This window comes from Vespula pensylvanica, chromosome 17 (genome assembly GCF_014466175.1).
Source record: "Vespula pensylvanica isolate Volc-1 chromosome 17, ASM1446617v1, whole genome shotgun sequence".
NCBI classification, from domain to species: Eukaryota; Metazoa; Arthropoda; class Insecta; order Hymenoptera; family Vespidae; genus Vespula; species Vespula pensylvanica.
Window position 1 is genome coordinate 1,630,727 of NC_057701.1, and position 16,954 is coordinate 1,647,680.

The 16,954-nt window shown below is 31.5% G+C and overlaps 1 protein-coding gene across 10 annotated transcripts in view; it reads right to left on the reverse strand.

Annotated features, from left to right (window-relative positions):
• Window positions 1-16,954, reverse strand: part of LOC122635193 (band 4.1-like protein 4) — a 74,235-nt gene that overhangs the window by 27,216 nt on the left and 30,065 nt on the right. For all 10 annotated transcript variants that reach the window (XR_006328585.1, XM_043825126.1, XM_043825127.1 and 7 more), the window contains one exon: window positions 11,813-12,020. Coding sequence is in view for 9 of the 10 variants with exons in the window: in XM_043825126.1 (XP_043681061.1) it covers window positions 11,813-11,926 (114 nt within the window). In the remaining variant the exon portion in view is untranslated. The remainder of the gene's footprint in view (window positions 1-11,812; window positions 12,021-16,954) is intronic.

A 16,954-nucleotide genomic window follows, 5' to 3' on the forward strand; every position in this document is an offset into this window, starting at 1 on the left:
ATCAAAGACAGAGAGAGAGAGAGAGAGAGAGAGAGAGAGAGAGAGAGAAAGAGAGAGAGAAAGAAATTCTTAAGGAACAAGATTCATTCTTTAAAAATCCCAGTCATTTGGGATTACTTCAACCGTATACGGTCCGTTAATGCTTCCTTTTCAATCTTAATGTTAAAGACCAAGAAGAAGAGGACGAAGAAGAAGAAGAAGAAGAAGGAAGAAGGAAGAAGGAAGAAGGAAGAATAAACGCTTTCGTAGCTATCGTAGTGTGATTTAACTTCCATCAACACTACCACTACCATTGCCATTACCACCAACCATCTCACCACCCCCTTACCTTAGCTTACCTCAACTTACCTAACCTAACTTCACTTCACCTCAACTCACCTCCTTCATTCCACTCCATTGCTTCGAGGTAACGATGCAAAGTCGGTTGCATTTTAACGCTATCTATGTATAATCATCAAGTGCCAACGAGAAATTAACTCTCGTGAAGACAAAATTTTGTTCGAGTTTTAACGCATTCATTCCCACGATTCGAAGGGATGTATAAATTTTTAAACTCGTTTGATACGAGTCTTTCTATATCTATATCTATCTATCTATTTATATATATATATATATATATATGCATATATATCTTTTCTAACGGAACAACCAACATCCTGATTTTCCTTCATCTCTCTTCCTTTCCTCCTCATCCTTCTACCCCTTCCGCTATTCTTCCCCCCTCCCACCATCACCACTATCATTTCATAAATAATATGCTAATTTGGTTCGCGAGCTTCTTCGGTATTATAAAAGATATAAACGTATCCTGTTATCCAAGTTTATTTATGCCGGAAAGAGAGTTTAATGCGTTTATTCACATTTGCATTATCTCGATGACGCATGAACGTTCTTTTCTTTTTCCTTTCTTTTCTATCTCGTTTTTCTTTTCTTCTTCTTTTTCTTCTTCTTCTTCTTTTTTTTATCGCATATCTCTTTACTTTTTTTTTTTTTAATTTGGAACATTGGTATACGGTGGGTAGTAGCAGGTTTTGAGTCATCTCCAAACTGGTTTCTATGATATCGTACCGGATACATCCGGTATGTATACACACGTATACATTTATATATGTGTGTGTATAAGTGTGTATTCATAGATAAATATATATCGATAGGCGAGAAATAGTAGGTTTAAGTATAACGTTTACCACGAGAGCCCTAACAGTCTTCTATCACCTTTCTTCCTTACGATACTATACTATACTATACTATATTATTTATACTATACTATACTATACTATACTATATTACATTATACTACGACGTAATCCCTAATAATCTCGATGATCGTGATGCCTCTCCCACTTCCGTTTACACTTATTATCATTATTACTATTATTATTATTATTATTATTATTCTTGTCGCCGTTCACCTCGATTATGATGTAACAGATAATTTAACTTTTTATATTATTTTCTTAATTATAAATACATCAATCGTATAATTACTACGACTCGTCGTTCGTCTTTTTCTGATCGCAATAAATTTCATGTGAGCGGCCATTTTGAAATTATCCAGTAAAAAATTATTTCATCCCCTTCCTTCTCCACCTCTCTTTTAACTCTACCGCGCCATTGTTTCGGAGCTTCGATCGGCTCGAGTTTTTAGAGACGATAGAAACCGAACTACAATACCTCATATCGTGACAAATGGAAAAATCCTCCCCCCCCAAAAAAAAAAAAAAAAAAATAGAAGAATAAAATAAAAAGGCAACAAAAAATATAGATAGAGTCTCTCTCTCCCTTTTTTATCTCTGTCTCTGTCTCTCGTTATCTTCGTCGCTATAAACTGATCCAGGAAGACTTTGACAATGAAGTTGAAGGTGAATCGAAGGTCGACGAGCACGGCAAAGTGATTTGCAGTATAATTAGAGACCATTCTTGATTTCACCGGGTTCGAACTTTTCACCAACTACGAGGTCTGTTTTTCACGAGAGAGAGCCTTGATGTCCAACCCATCCCCATATCCGACATCTTCCATCTCCACCCCCATCATCTCCACCCTCATCCCTACTCCTACATCCGTCGCCAGTCTCTCCTACTACTATCCTTTCTATCGCCATCGACCACCGTCACTCCCAATCCCGCATCCCATTCCGGAAACGGAAGAGAGACGCTCGAAAGAAAATCGCTACGGAAACTTCCGTGTCTGCGATTCCGCGTATTCTGGTGTGCTCTCTCTGGTGCTTCGACTACGATGATAATAATAAAAAAAAAAAAAAAAAAAAAAGGATAAAGAAAAGAAAAAGAAAAAAGAAAGAAAACGACGATGTCCATTGTCTATCCGAAGTCTGAACTGTCTTCCTTTATTTTTCTTTTACTTTAGCCTTTTTCCTTTTAGCCTGAGGTATGGTACAAGTTAAAAACGAAATAGTGTTTGTATGTATGTGTGTGAATATATATATATATATATATATAGTCCCAAATATGTAGTACACTTTCTCATTGTATCAAATCTATCTTTAAAAAGAAGTACTTTTTTTCTGAATATTATAGATCGACAATAATACTCCCATTTATTTGTTGGGTCGGTATTAAAAAAAAAAAAAAAAAAAAAAAAAGAAGAAGAAAATTGTTTAATCAATATTCTATAAAGAATCATCAATATTTATAATAAAATATCGATAGATAATATAAGCGTATCGCTATTAATGATTTGATTAACTCATACGCAAACTCGAAGTTGAATTATTTATACGTGATTGAAGTAATTATCCAATAAGTAGTAAAATCGATTTTTGTCGTACTTAACATATCTACTAATAAAGTAATACGAGAAAGAGTTAGGATCTTTCTCTCGATCTATATTCAATGGTATTCCTTTTTTTTTTTTTTTTTTAGTATTTCTCTTCATTCTTTTTTTTTTGAGTAGTCACGAGAGAAACTCGTAGGGGATAGAGAAAGAAAGAAGATGGTTGAAAGTAGCGTGAATTAGTGTGCACGGTTTGGGTCGAACGAGGTTATCCTCAAAAGGGAGGAGGATGGTCCCAGCAATTTTGGTATATAGCCTAATAACAGGGCAGTACGAATACCTCGAGGATACTACTACGTATACTTTTTCTCCTTCTTCTTTTCTTCTTCACATTTCTTTTTTTTTCTTTTTTCCTTTCCTCCCTTTCTTTTTCTTTTTCTTTTTTTTTCTTGTTCGTGGCAACCAATGAGATCAACGAATGTTTGAAGGGTGTGAATATGATTGGGGTATATATTTTTGTCTTATATAAGAAGAAAACGTATTAAATTCAATTGAAATTTTTCTGTACTAGAAAATACAACTAGATAGAATATATATATATATATATATGTATGCATGTAAAGGGTTGTTGTTTGTATATATAATACTGACTACTTTTTCTATATCTATCTATCTCTTTCTCTCTCTCTCTCTCTCTCTCTCTTGCTACAAACTTCTTGGGTAGGTCCCTTCCACCCTCCACTCCCCACCCCCACCCTCTTAAATTCGATGGATCGGTAATTACAAGCTCCGAAGACGAATATCGCTTCACGGATATCGAGACGTTCTTTATCTCAAATTGGACGTTGAATTATGTAAGAACAGTATAGTTCGGAGAATAATATATCAACGAGGCCTTAACTCTCGTACTACTTCTTTTTTCTTTTTCTTTTTCTTCTTTTTCTTCTTCTTGTTCTTCTTCTGTAATTTTTATTCCATAACAATTCCAAGAGAACGCGAACATTAACGAGTAAGATAATTTTTCTTTTCTTTTCTCTTCTTTTCTTTATGTTTCTTCTTAACAATATTTTTCTTTTAAAATCGATAATAATGATAATAATATACCGATTAGTATTATACTATACAAATATCATGTTATACGAAAAAGAAATTATTTTTCTATTTTTCTATTTTTACTTTTCTACCTTTGTTAGTTTATTTCTATTCTTCTTTTTTTTCTCTCTTTGTTTTTCTAATAAATATTTTATTGGATTGAAGCATGAAGTATTGAATATATTCAATAATTAAAATTATTAAACGCGATAGATAAATAAGAGCTAGTTGGAGAATAAAAAATAGAGAAAGAGAGAGAGATATAGGAAGATAGAGGCTTAAGTACTTCGTCCTTGTCGCATAATCGGCTCGTAAGAAACAGCAGTGGTCTGGCACGAACGTTGTCAGACTATACCAAACTATACTACTATAGTTGGAACATATCCCAGCATAAGGATAGAACCCGCTGGGATAGGAAATATTAATCCGTAAAATTATAACTCCGACGTCGCACGTATTAAAGACGTCTTAGTGTTAAGTGTCATCTTTTCCTTTCTTTCTTGTTTTCCTTCTTTTTCTTTTTCTTTTACTTGTTAAACATACAAACGAGCAATCTATATACAACATAGATATAAATAATCGACTTTGTAAGCCGATAGACTACGGTAATATCTTCTCTTTTCTTTCTACGATCATCCCTCTCTTTCTTTCTCTGTCATTTTCTTTTCTTTTTTTTTTCAAAATAAATAAAAACGTGAATTAATTTTATATATGTAAGTAGAGAAAGAAAAGAATGGAAACATATATTAATTAAGAACGTAAAAAAAAGAAACTTATACTGTGCGTATGCTGAGAGAAAAAATTTACTTAAAAAAAGAAAAGGAAAGAAAGAAAAAAAATAAATAAATAAATCGATAAATCGATTAGCTAACAAAAGGAAAACGCACGGGAAAGGACTGATTTTACAAACATTAATTTTTTTAAACTTCGCCGACTATTTGTTACTTCGTATCTTCTTTCGTTTTTTTTTTTTTTGTACAATCAAAAAATTGTTACTACTCGAGCGAGTCGAATATAAAAGAAGAAAATCGAATGAACAAACGAACAAAAAATAAAATGAAATCTACGAGAAGCTACCAGTTTGACGTTTAAGACGAATCGTTCGCAAGGCGGCCGTATAATCCATGTTTAAAGATTGAAAATTGTTAAGGTGTATTAACGCGATATGCATCATTATTCGATTATCCATGTTAACCGGCATGTATGTAGCTGTGGTAGGTCTAAACCGAGAAAAAGATCTAAGGGAATAATAATAATAATAATAATAATAATAATAATAATAATAATAATAATAATAATAATAATAGTAGTAGTAGTAGAAGTAGTAGTAGTAGTAGTAGTAGTAGTAATAATAATAACAATAACAATAATAATAATAATAATAATAATTTTAATAAGAAGAAACACGTTCTATATATATATATCCCTTTTTCATAGAACACCATAAATAAGAAAACCAGTGCCGCATTTATCGTAAAGCGCATTACACATTCACAAGCTGATAATACTCGCTCTCTATCACGGTTGACACAGAAAAAAAAATAAATAAATAAAACCTTACTCTTCTCACGACACGATTAAAAAGAAAGAAAAAAAATAATAATCCGCTATGTTCGACAAAATCAGTCGTAAGAAAAAAAAAAAAAATCAAAAGAGAAACTAAAAAAAAAAAGAAAGCATATGAATTTGATATTAAAGGAAATAAGAAATAAATTGACTTCATTGAAATAGATTTTCAAGATGGACGTTGTGTAACTAGGGTCTAGAAATGTGTAAAGGCGGCCCTGAAGAAAGCCGATAATGGGTCGTTCCGAAGGCGTATACCTCTACTACTACACTACTACTACTACTACTACTATCATTACTATTACTTACTTACTACTACCTACTAGTACTACTACTATTACCAACGCGAAGTAGTAGTCGAGGAGTCAAGATAAATCATCGTCTTACGAGTCGAGGGTTAATCAAACGAATTCCTACGATGATAAATGGAAACGTTTCGTTGCAATTACGTCCCTCTCCCCCTCTCAAGCAGCATCCCTGCACTCAACCCCCCTCCTCCACCCCATAGAAAGGCACACGATCGTCCTTCACGGTTTAAATTCTCCTCTTTATCCTTGTATTTCCTCAATCAAATACTACACTATGTACTCTCACCGTCACCACCCACCAACATCATCTTTGACTTCAATCTTCATTATATATTTAAAAAAAAAAAAAAAAAGAAAAAAGTATCCAAATTATTTCAACGATTTAAAAAAAAAAAAAAGAGAGAGAGAGAGAGAAAGAAAAAGAAGAGAGAGGGGAAAATAATTCTCGTTCTTCGTTTGATTAATTTATTATTAAATTATTGCTATTATCGTCATCGTTATTATCTCGTGTAATTTTGATAGAAACGTTATTAAGAATGATCCGTAGTTTCATTTTTCTTTTTATACGATAGATACGATGATCTATTTGTAAATTGTCTAAAACAAGATTCTCATTCTTTTCATTTGATTATTATTATTATTATTATTATTATTATCATTATTATTATCATTATTATTATTATTATTATACTATTATATTTGATTACAATTCATTATTATTCTCGTCGTCGTCTAATGTGTAATTTTGAAGAAAAAGATAGGAAAGGTAGATCGACACGTGACAAACGTTTCTTTATAAAATAACATAATAAAAACGTGCGTCGGATATGTTTTTTAGAAAATTAATTTCCTAAATGCGGTACCAATTAAAAGGAAGAAAAAAATACAAAGAATTATAGCGATAGTGCCATCTAAGAATGGAATAAAGGCGTGAGAGATATCGCGTGCGTAGAAGTTTAAAACTCGCGAGTAAAATTCTTTTTCCTTCTCCTCTCTCTCCTCTCTCTCTCTCTCTCCTCTCTCTCTCTCTCTCTCTCTCTCTCTCTCTCTCTCTCTCTCTCTCTCTCTGATCGTTTCCATTCGTAGCTACCGCGAATATAAAGGGGGAGGGAAAGTAAGAGACGGAACATAATAGATAGTAAGCACGGACTTCGGTCCCTGGGAGCGCCCGTAATTGGAATTAATTAAAGGCGTTTTGCGAGCCGTCTCTGCCTACGGAATCCTCCAATGGGTTCGTGTGCTTCTTCTGGAGAAAAGGGGTGAGGAGTATTGCGGGACGATCGGTTATCCCTTTTCCTTTTGCCCTTTAAGGAAGACGAATACTACGATCTTTCGTCGGGCATTAAGAGATTTAATGCCAGTAGTAACCCTATTATATAGTAGTACCACGAACAACAACCAACAACAACAACACGATCTTTCTTCTCTTTTTTTTTTTTTTTTTTTTTTTATTAAAAAAAAGTCTCTCGAAAATTCTTGTTGAGAAAAAGAAAAAAAAAAAGAGAGAGAGAGAAAGAAATGGGACGAAGAAAAGTATTATATTTTTGTTTAGTAACGAGAAAGGATTCTTTTCTAAAAGATCGTGGTCCTATGGACCACGACGATATTCATGAGTTTTTATACACTTTTCAAAAATTCTTTCAAAAAAAAAAAATATATATATATACATATAAAAAATATATGTATGTATTTTTATTTGAGATAATTCTTTTCAAGAATCCTCCTAGCTACTTTCGAACCGCCATTTTTCTTCCTTTCATCATTATTTATCCATAATCGATATTTAAATTATAATTTCTTTAACATCTTCTTTCTGATTAAAAATTTTCATCGGTTGCGATGGAGAAAAAGATTGCTCTAATGAAACGAAGAGATGAAGAAAAGTAAAAAAAAGAGAGAGAGAGAGAGAGAGAGAGAGAGAGAGAGAGAGAGAAAGAGAAAGAAAAAGTCAAGGAGAAAAACAAAGAAAACAATAGAAGAAATAGTAGTAGAAGAAAAAGGATGAAGAAGAAGAAGACAAAGAAGACAAAGAAGAAAAAGAAAAAAGGCAGATATTTCGGACGTCTCGATTTTATTATTTTCATTCCCATTGTCGAAGGAGTGACGAGATAATGCGATAATTGGATGTAAAAGAGAACGTCGTGAAAGAGAGCAGCTTTTTTCGAGAGTAGATTTTTTGCGTCCAATCGGAGAGAAGAACTGTTCTCGTTGGTCAATGGTGCATTAACGGAAATGGGTCCGATCCCATAGGGACAGAGAAAGAGAGAAAGAAGAGGACAGAGAGAAAGAGAAAGAGAAAGAGAAAGATAGAGATAGAAAAAGTTCTCTTCGACTCTGTTGTGTTGAACCGTAAGAATGTTAAGAACGAAAAGAAGGAGGGGAAAGAGAGTGGGGGGGAGGTGGAAAGGTGGGGAGAAATGTCGCGTGCTTCTAATGACGGACGAGTGGACAGAGAGAGAGAGAGAGAGAGAGAGATAGAGATAGAGATAGATAGAGAGAGACAGTGAGATAGTTGAGATCGTTAAGAGTGAAACGAAGTGAACGATCATGTGATTGGTCGACGTTTTAGATTAACGATAGCGATCTATGCGAATCGATCTACGTCTATTTTCATTATCTATTAATAGAAAAAGGAAAAAACGATTCACAAGAAAAAAAAAGTTGTACGACAGACATTGATAAATAATTATTTAAAGGAAGAGAAAGAAAAAGAAGAATGAATGAATGAATGAATGAATGAATGAATGAATGAATGGTAAATAATAATGTATGATATATTGGTGTTTTTATATTTTGTTTTTGCGTATGTATTCAGTCTATGAATATAAGAAAAGATTGTCAATATTCATTTATTATTACTTGTTCGATCGTATAACTCTTTAAATCGGATTCTCAAATTTTGCATGAACAATTTTCCCTTGCATTTTGTTCTCTCTCTCTCTCTCTCATCTTGAAATATCTATTTCTTAGTTCCCTGTTTTGTTCCCTTCCTTTTCTTCCCTTTATTTCCTTTTTTTCGTTTCTTTACTTTGGAAAAGAAAGCGTAAGAGCGTAAAAGCACAGGGTGTCACGAGACACGATATGAGAGGTTTAATGTTACAAAACTCGAAAGAGAAAGAAAAAGAAAGAAAAAAAAAGAAAGAAAGAGAGAGTCTCAACGCGCGTATCCCTCCGTCGAACCCTCCCTCCAACCTTCTCAGCCCTCAGCTGAGAGACGCCCTATCCCTCATGCAGGACTTCGTCCAAGGCTCGGTTATAAGCGTGTACTTTGCGGCAATTAAAGCCCACCTCTCATTACGTCGTTAAGTCATAAACCATACGCGGAGAACTAATCGAGCAAAGGATCTCCTTCTCCCACGCGTCAAATGCCTGTTAATTTGCCACCGAAAGAACGGGTCTCGATCGATACTTGAGATCTTTTCGAATCCTTCGAGAGTGAGAAACGAGAGAAAAACGAGAGAGAAAGAGAGAGAGAGAGAGAGAGAGAGATAGCAAAGAATCTCAAGATTCTCTCGTGCCTTCTCCATTACGAAGCAAAAGCGATTTTAACCGGCAGTAGGGCATCCATTAGGGTATGGGGGGGCAATCATGATCGGTAATTTACGATTTTCCTTAGGTTCGTGGTGGTCGGCAAGATTTTAAAGCCGACCACCACCATCCTCCTTTCGAAATTATTCAACATTAAAAAATATCAATTTTTGTTAATTCAAACGAAGATCGTACTACTACTACTACTACTACTACTACTATCGTAAATTACTTTTTACCGATATACACTGGTAGTCTTTATTTATTGTATAATATTTATATGTATAGGTATGTAATAGTGTTTTGAATTTTGAGAAGAATTTTGACATTTATTATTATGTAAATGATATCGGATTGTTTTTCTACAGAGTGTCATTCTTCTTTTTATTGTAATTTATCAATGATATATAATTCAAGTATTCTTTATATTATATATATAATATATGAAATATATATATATATATATTAAGTATATGTTGAATTTGTAAGATTATTAAAAACAAATTAAAATTAATAATAATAATAATAATAATAATTATTATTATTATTATTATTATTATTATTACGAAACAACGTATATTAGCATAAAAAGATATATAGATATTTTCTTGTACGTAATGTATTTTACATGAAGAAATTTCACCTAAAGGAAGAACGATAGAATGGAAGAAGAAAGAAGAAGAAAACAACAACAAGGAACGAAAGAACATCCGAACAGAGTAAAAGAGATAGAGAATGAACTATGGGACGACGAGTACATTATCGTATACGTCGGGGCCCTTAGGGCCCAATGGCAATTAACAGGGTGCCCATAACCTGACGGCCTTTTGCGCGAAATTGCGTCGAGCTCCGACAGTTATTATATATCGAATAGACCAACAAACGTTTTCTAAGAGCACACAGTAGTAGTTCATAGACACCCACCCATACATACGTTAACTTTGAAATATTTATTGTCTGGCTTTCGAGTTTATGGGGGGAAAAAATTAAAGAGGAAAAGAAAATACAGAAAAGTAAAAATATATATATATATATATCGATTAATTCTTTCATTACTAATTTCATTTAATTCAATGAATCACCCTATATATACTGAATTATATTATTAATTTTTAATCCTAGCAAAATTCGTATCAAAAGAGACGATCATCGGAGTATACGTCGAATCCTCGAAAATATTCATTTTTGTCGAGCTTTAATAATAATAGTTTCTACAAAACATATCACGAAATTGATAAATCAATATATATATATATATATATTTTTTTTATAGATCTAAATTGTTGAACGTTATCGTTTAAATAATTTAATAAATAACGATCGCGTGATCGAAATTATCGAATAAATGTTGTATGTAATGTATTCCATAGAAGAGTTTCTATGGAAGGTTTGATGTTATAAACGTTGGAAAATATGGAAACTCGATACTCATCGTTTACACCTACACCATACACTATATATATATATATGTAATAGATACACGTATTATATAGAACGTACATAATCAACACTTCATTGCATTCCATGATATCGCTTTACTTTACACGGGCGCATATCGAACGATTAAAACGTACGTTTTCCGCGACGATATCTCGTATATAAGCTCGTTCGAAGAGAGATAGAAAGAGAAAGATAGATAGATAGATAGATAGATAGATAGATACAGAGAGAAAGATAAAGAGAGAGGTATTATACGATAGTATATGATCGTCGTCGATGATCGCAGTCGAGAGTTCTCGTAAATTGATCGTAAAGCGATACTGAGTTAACGATCAATTTCGTATAAATCGTTCGATCGATTTGTCGATAACTCGATTTGTCTTCTCGAAACTATAATCCGTATTTCGCTTCTCTATATATATATAAATATATATATATGTGTGTGTGTGTATGTATGTATATACGTATTATCGTAATATACTGGACGAGTTCGAAAATGATCTTAGATGGGCCAAAAGTTTCAAGGTGATATTTAAAAATCAATTTAGACTTTTTCGCGAGACTATCATTTTTAAGTCGTTTCACAGCTTTCGTACCTGTTACGTTTAACGATCTGAGAAAGAAACGCTGAGCTTGAAAGACTTTCTTTTTTCTTTCTTGAAAAAAAGTATAATTGATTTGTTTTCCTTCGTTGTTCTTTTTTTCGAATCATCTAAGAAATTCCGGCCCACCTAATTTTCTCGTTACAGTTCAGTCGTTTAAAAAAAAAAAAAAAAAAGAAGAAGAAGGTAATAATTTAATTTTGAAGAATTATAAATTCGCGCGATAATAAATTAATCAATTATTCATATAACCTGTCGATTCATGGAACTATGGATCATAGATTATATAATCCCCTTTATATTAATAACACTTATTATAAATTCTTAGGAAAAAAAAAAAAAAAAAAAAAAAATCTTATCAATGCAAGATAAAACCGATCAATTTCGTTTAAACATAAAATTCTATTAACGCTATAATACAGTGTACAAAAAAATTGATATGCTCGATTAGATTTTTTTTTTTTTTTTTTTTTTTATTATAGGATGCACTGATCGTAAATATATTAATTCGATTAATGAGATAAAAAATTGTTTTGTATACTCACCAATACGTCCTGCAATAATTCATGCTCGTCGAGAAGAATCACTTTGCAGTGGAGGAGCCGGGGCCTACGGCTTCCGGTGGGCCTAAGTCCAGGACACAACCACTCCACCACCATAGCGTCTATAGCTTCTTCCTCACTATACTTCCCTAACGAATCCTTCCTCCTCCTCTCAACTTACTCCTTCATCCGCTTGCCGGCTTCACGCATCCTGAAAAATGATATTCAGTATCATTTGACAACTGTGGCTGCTAAAGTTCCGCCATTTTCATCGAATTAAAATTAAGATTTTACAATTTTTTTTTTTTTTTCAACTTTTCTTCAGTTTTTCTTTTTACTTTTTTTTTTTTTTTTTTTTAGATTATTTAAAACTTGATACAATTTATGACGTAAGATATTAAATATTAGAATATGAGAATATGAGAAGAGAATTATATTAAATTTAGAATATTAGAATATGAGAAATATACAAGTACAGCTTTTTTCTTTTCCCCATAAAAAATTTCGAGCAAATTCGTTTGGTAAAAAGAAACAAAATATCCCGTAAGAATGTATCGATGATTAAACAAACAATTCTAATCTATTCGTACTCATCTTTCTTTTCTTTTTCTTTTTTTTACATTCGCAGTTTTCGATTATATTATACACATACTTCAATCCAGTAAGTAATAAATAACTTTTCTAATATTATTTACAAGACAATCATAAACAAGAATCGAACATTTTTTGTTTTTATAATACCTCATAAAAATGTCGAGCAAATTCATTCATAAAAAAAATAATATACGAGCCCTATGAATAATTCATGAAAAGGTACGAACCCGATGAACACGTAATTCTGACGTATTCAAACTTACAATCGGTATCATGAATAAATAAACCGGAAGTCGTAATTCTTAACCCTTAAAAAATAAATCAATGAAAAGTTCTAAAACATCAATCGATGTTTAATAATTAGAATACCAATAAAAATGATCTCGATCTCACGACCAAAAAAATCTTGATCGCAATGAAGAAAAAATAAAAAAAAATTAAAAAAAAAATTAAAAAAATAAAAAAAAAAATAAAAATTGTCGCAATTAATAACGTCGTCATTATCGACTACTTCAAAACCAGATCTACTTCTACTTCTTCTTCTTTTATTCTTTTACCCTTTGACTCGTGATGATCGAACCGATCGATGGAATAACAAATTTATTTAATAGGATTCCCTATCGATTCAACCTTTACTACATTGCCATTCGAAAACTTATAAATAGAAGCTGCCTATCGAAGGACAGCGTATAAGCCGTGGCTACTCGTCTTTACCGTTACAACATAGTTCCCCCCTACGTTACATCTCGTGGAAGATTGCTTCTTGGACATGTCCAGCACGGTAACGTTGTACGCATATGCATAAAACGTCGTACCTTAAGATACTTTCCAAACTGGTTACTATGCATTCCGTTCCGTCGCTTGAAAATACGAACACTATGATACACATATATATATGTGTGTGTATGTATATACGTGTGTGTATATATATATATATATATATATTTGAATCTATTCGTATAAGTAGTGTAAGTAGATATGTACGTAGTAATTTATAAAAGATATCGGATATGTATAATAGTTTATTTGTTGTATGTGTACGTGTATGTGTGTGTAGTAGTAGTAGTAGTAGTAGTAATTTATATATGTGTTAAGAATATAGATATGTAATAGTTTATGTATAGAATCGAATAGATATAATAATATATAGATGTGTAATATGGGAGTAGGTTATATGTTAGAATTTATCTCAGTAGTATGGGTTTATGTAGCAATTCTTATTTCTTTTCCGTGTATGTATGTGTACTGTATCGGTATATGTAATATAGATGTGTAATATGTCGAGTATATGTAATAATTTATGTGTAGTACGGTTTTACGTAGCAAGTTTGTATCGTTAGATGTAATAGTTATACGTGTTCTAGGAGTATATGTAGTAGGTTATGTGTAATGATGTGAATATACGTGATAGTAATATTTTATTACTTTGTTGTCACGTATTATTTATTGACAAATTAGAAAAATTAATAAATAATTCTTATAGCTGTTTATTGTCAGGTTGCGTAAATGCAAATGGCCTCAGATATTACCATTTTTTTTTTTTTTTTTTTTTTTAATTTAGATTTGTCTGATGATCATTGTTTAATGTATTGTAATATCATTAACTCGTATTAACAAATTAGAATTTTTTAAAAATCTACGAACGTGTATCTTTGTTCGTGATTATTTGTATTTATTTATTTGTTTGTTTGTTTGTTCGTTTCTCTCTTTCTCTTTCTCTCTGTCTGGCAGGATTTTACTCTTCCTTTTCTACCCTTTTGTCTCGCCTTAGAAGTACACGCAGAAGAACATAAGCGTAATTCGCGCGGCATGACTCACGCGACACACATATACGTACGTACACAGGCAGCACACATAAAACAGTATACGTAGTATATAAACTTGTACTATACTTAAAGAATCTTAAGAATCATTTCAATTATTTCAATTATTTTCAAAAATTCAATTTTATAAGAAGGCAAAGAAGATTTAACCTTTTGCATTGTAAATTAATCGCAAGAAACCAAAAATAAAATAAAATAAAATAATAAGAGAGATAAAAGAAATAAACAGAAACAGATACTACAGAAATTTTTTATCGGATCACGTTTTATGGGTATATGGTCTTATGAAAAATAAATATCACATAAAGAAAAGAAAAGAAAAGAAAAGAAAAGAAAAGAAAATTTTCTATATTTTTCTAACGATCGATAATGATTAATTGATTCATCCAGTGTAAATGTGATAAGACAGAAAAAAAAAGAAGTAAAAAGAAAAAAACGGAAAGATTACAAAAGAAAAAAAAAAAAAAGAAGTAAAAGATATGTGGTAAGGAATCAAGAACGTAAATCGTTCGAAAGGATACAAGGATCAGAGAAACTTATGGGGAACCATATCGCGTGAAAGCGTTACTATTTTCTCGTTTCATCTCTCTCTCTCTCTCTCTTTCTCTCCTTCTCTGTCTCTCATTCACATACAAACACACACATACACACACATATACACTCTCTCTTCCTCCTCGTCCTTTTTTCTTTCCTTTTTTTTTTCTTTGCTTTTTCTTTCACTTCTTCCTCCTCCATTTCTTCTTGCAAGAAGTCATCCGGCGTATTACCTCGGCAAGGAGGAAAGATTAATCGGTGAATATAAATCCAGTAGGTCGGTGTTTAAAGCACGTCGAGTTTTCTGTGTTCAAGCAAAATTCATACAGAGAGAAATAGAGAGAAAAAGAGAGAAGAAGAGAGAGGCTCAAATTATAAAACGATACGAATTTATAATGATAAGATTCGACATTTTCTTTTTTTTTTTTTTTCTTTTTTTACGTTTCTTCTTCGAATAATAAATTACGATTATTATACAATTATTATTTTTTGTTTCTTCTTTTATTAATAAATGAAGATATTTTCTTGAAATTTATTTGAACGATTATATATATATATATATATATATATATATATATATATGATCTTTTCAAGAATTATTTAAAATATTTAATCGTAATAAAAATCTAGTAGCTAATATCACTGTTAATTAACTTTAGTTAAATTTAGTTCAGTTAATTTTTTTTTTTTTTCTTTTCAGATCGTAAAGCTGATTACTAGTCTAAAAAGTTTAAAAGAAAAAAGAGTAGTAATTGATTTTTTTATAATCACTTAGAAACTTTTAGATCACTCTGTACCCTGGCCTCTCTCTCTCTCTCTCTCTCTCTCTCTCTCTCTCTCTCTCTCTCTCTCTCACTCTCTCTCTCTTCATCGTTTGATATAGTTTTTTTTCTTTCTTTTCTTTTCTTTTTTCTTCTCTTCTCTTCTTTCTTTTTTCTTAAGTCAATCCACGTCATGGTGAACATAAGTCGTTATTTTCATGAACGATCGAGTCCCATTCATCCTCGTTGACATTATACATACATACATACATACATACATACATACATACATACATACATACATACACATCCGACGACAACGAAAACGTTCCTGACGAATTACTTTTTCACCAAGCTTCATTATTATTCTCGAATATTCGCACGACTTTCAAAGGACAACTCAAGTGAAATTAGGTCAACGGGACATCAACGGGAAAATAAAGAAAAGAAAAAAAAATAGAGAGAGAAAGAGAGAGAGAGAGAGAGCGAGAGAGAGAGTGAGAGTAAGAGCCAGGATTTTCTTATATGTATGTCGAGAATGAATATAAAAAAAAAAAAAGGAAAGAAAGAAAAAAAGATGTAGAGATCAAAGTATAAAAGCTTTTTGTAACGGAACAAGGGATGATAACATTTTCATGAAACCTTTTGTAATATTGAAAGATATTAAAATCTAGTAAAATGAAAGAATTCTTAATTGCTTTCCATGATAACATACGTTCTTTGCTTTCATTTTTATATCTTTTAATATAATTTTATTTTATATTATCTAATTTCATTTCATTTTCTTTCATCAACTTATATCATCGTAGATAGCAATTCAGTTTTATTATAATTCTCTTTGGAAATGTAATGGTTTAATATAATTTTGTTTTGCTAGATATGATCAATAATAGTATTTTAATTTCTTTCTTGTTTAAAATATATAAAATAAGTTTCTTTCATTTCTTTCATTTTAGTTATAATATCTAAATCTTTAAACAATATCATTATATGAATATAATCCAGTATACATTGAGGTTATATATCATTTGTAACTCTATTGTAACTTCTACGTTTAATAAAATGTTTCTTAAATTATACATTTTTTATAAGTTTCATTATCTAATTCGTGACAAAATCATTATAAAATATTTACAACAGGTAATATAATACCTATTATCTGAGAGACAACGGTATTATACATGTCACTTTCTTTTCGATAATAATACTAACGACAAATGATATTTATCTCAATATTTTCAATATCTAAACGTTACAAAAAAGAGAACGAAAAAGAAACCGAAAAAAAGGAAATATGATCATTGATACAATACTTGAAAAAACAACAAACATAACCTTGTTCAAACATTTCCAACCTATATACGTATAAATGATATAATCGATTTTGTCGACCTAGTTAAAGATAAAAAGAACGTATAAAAAATGAAGAAAAA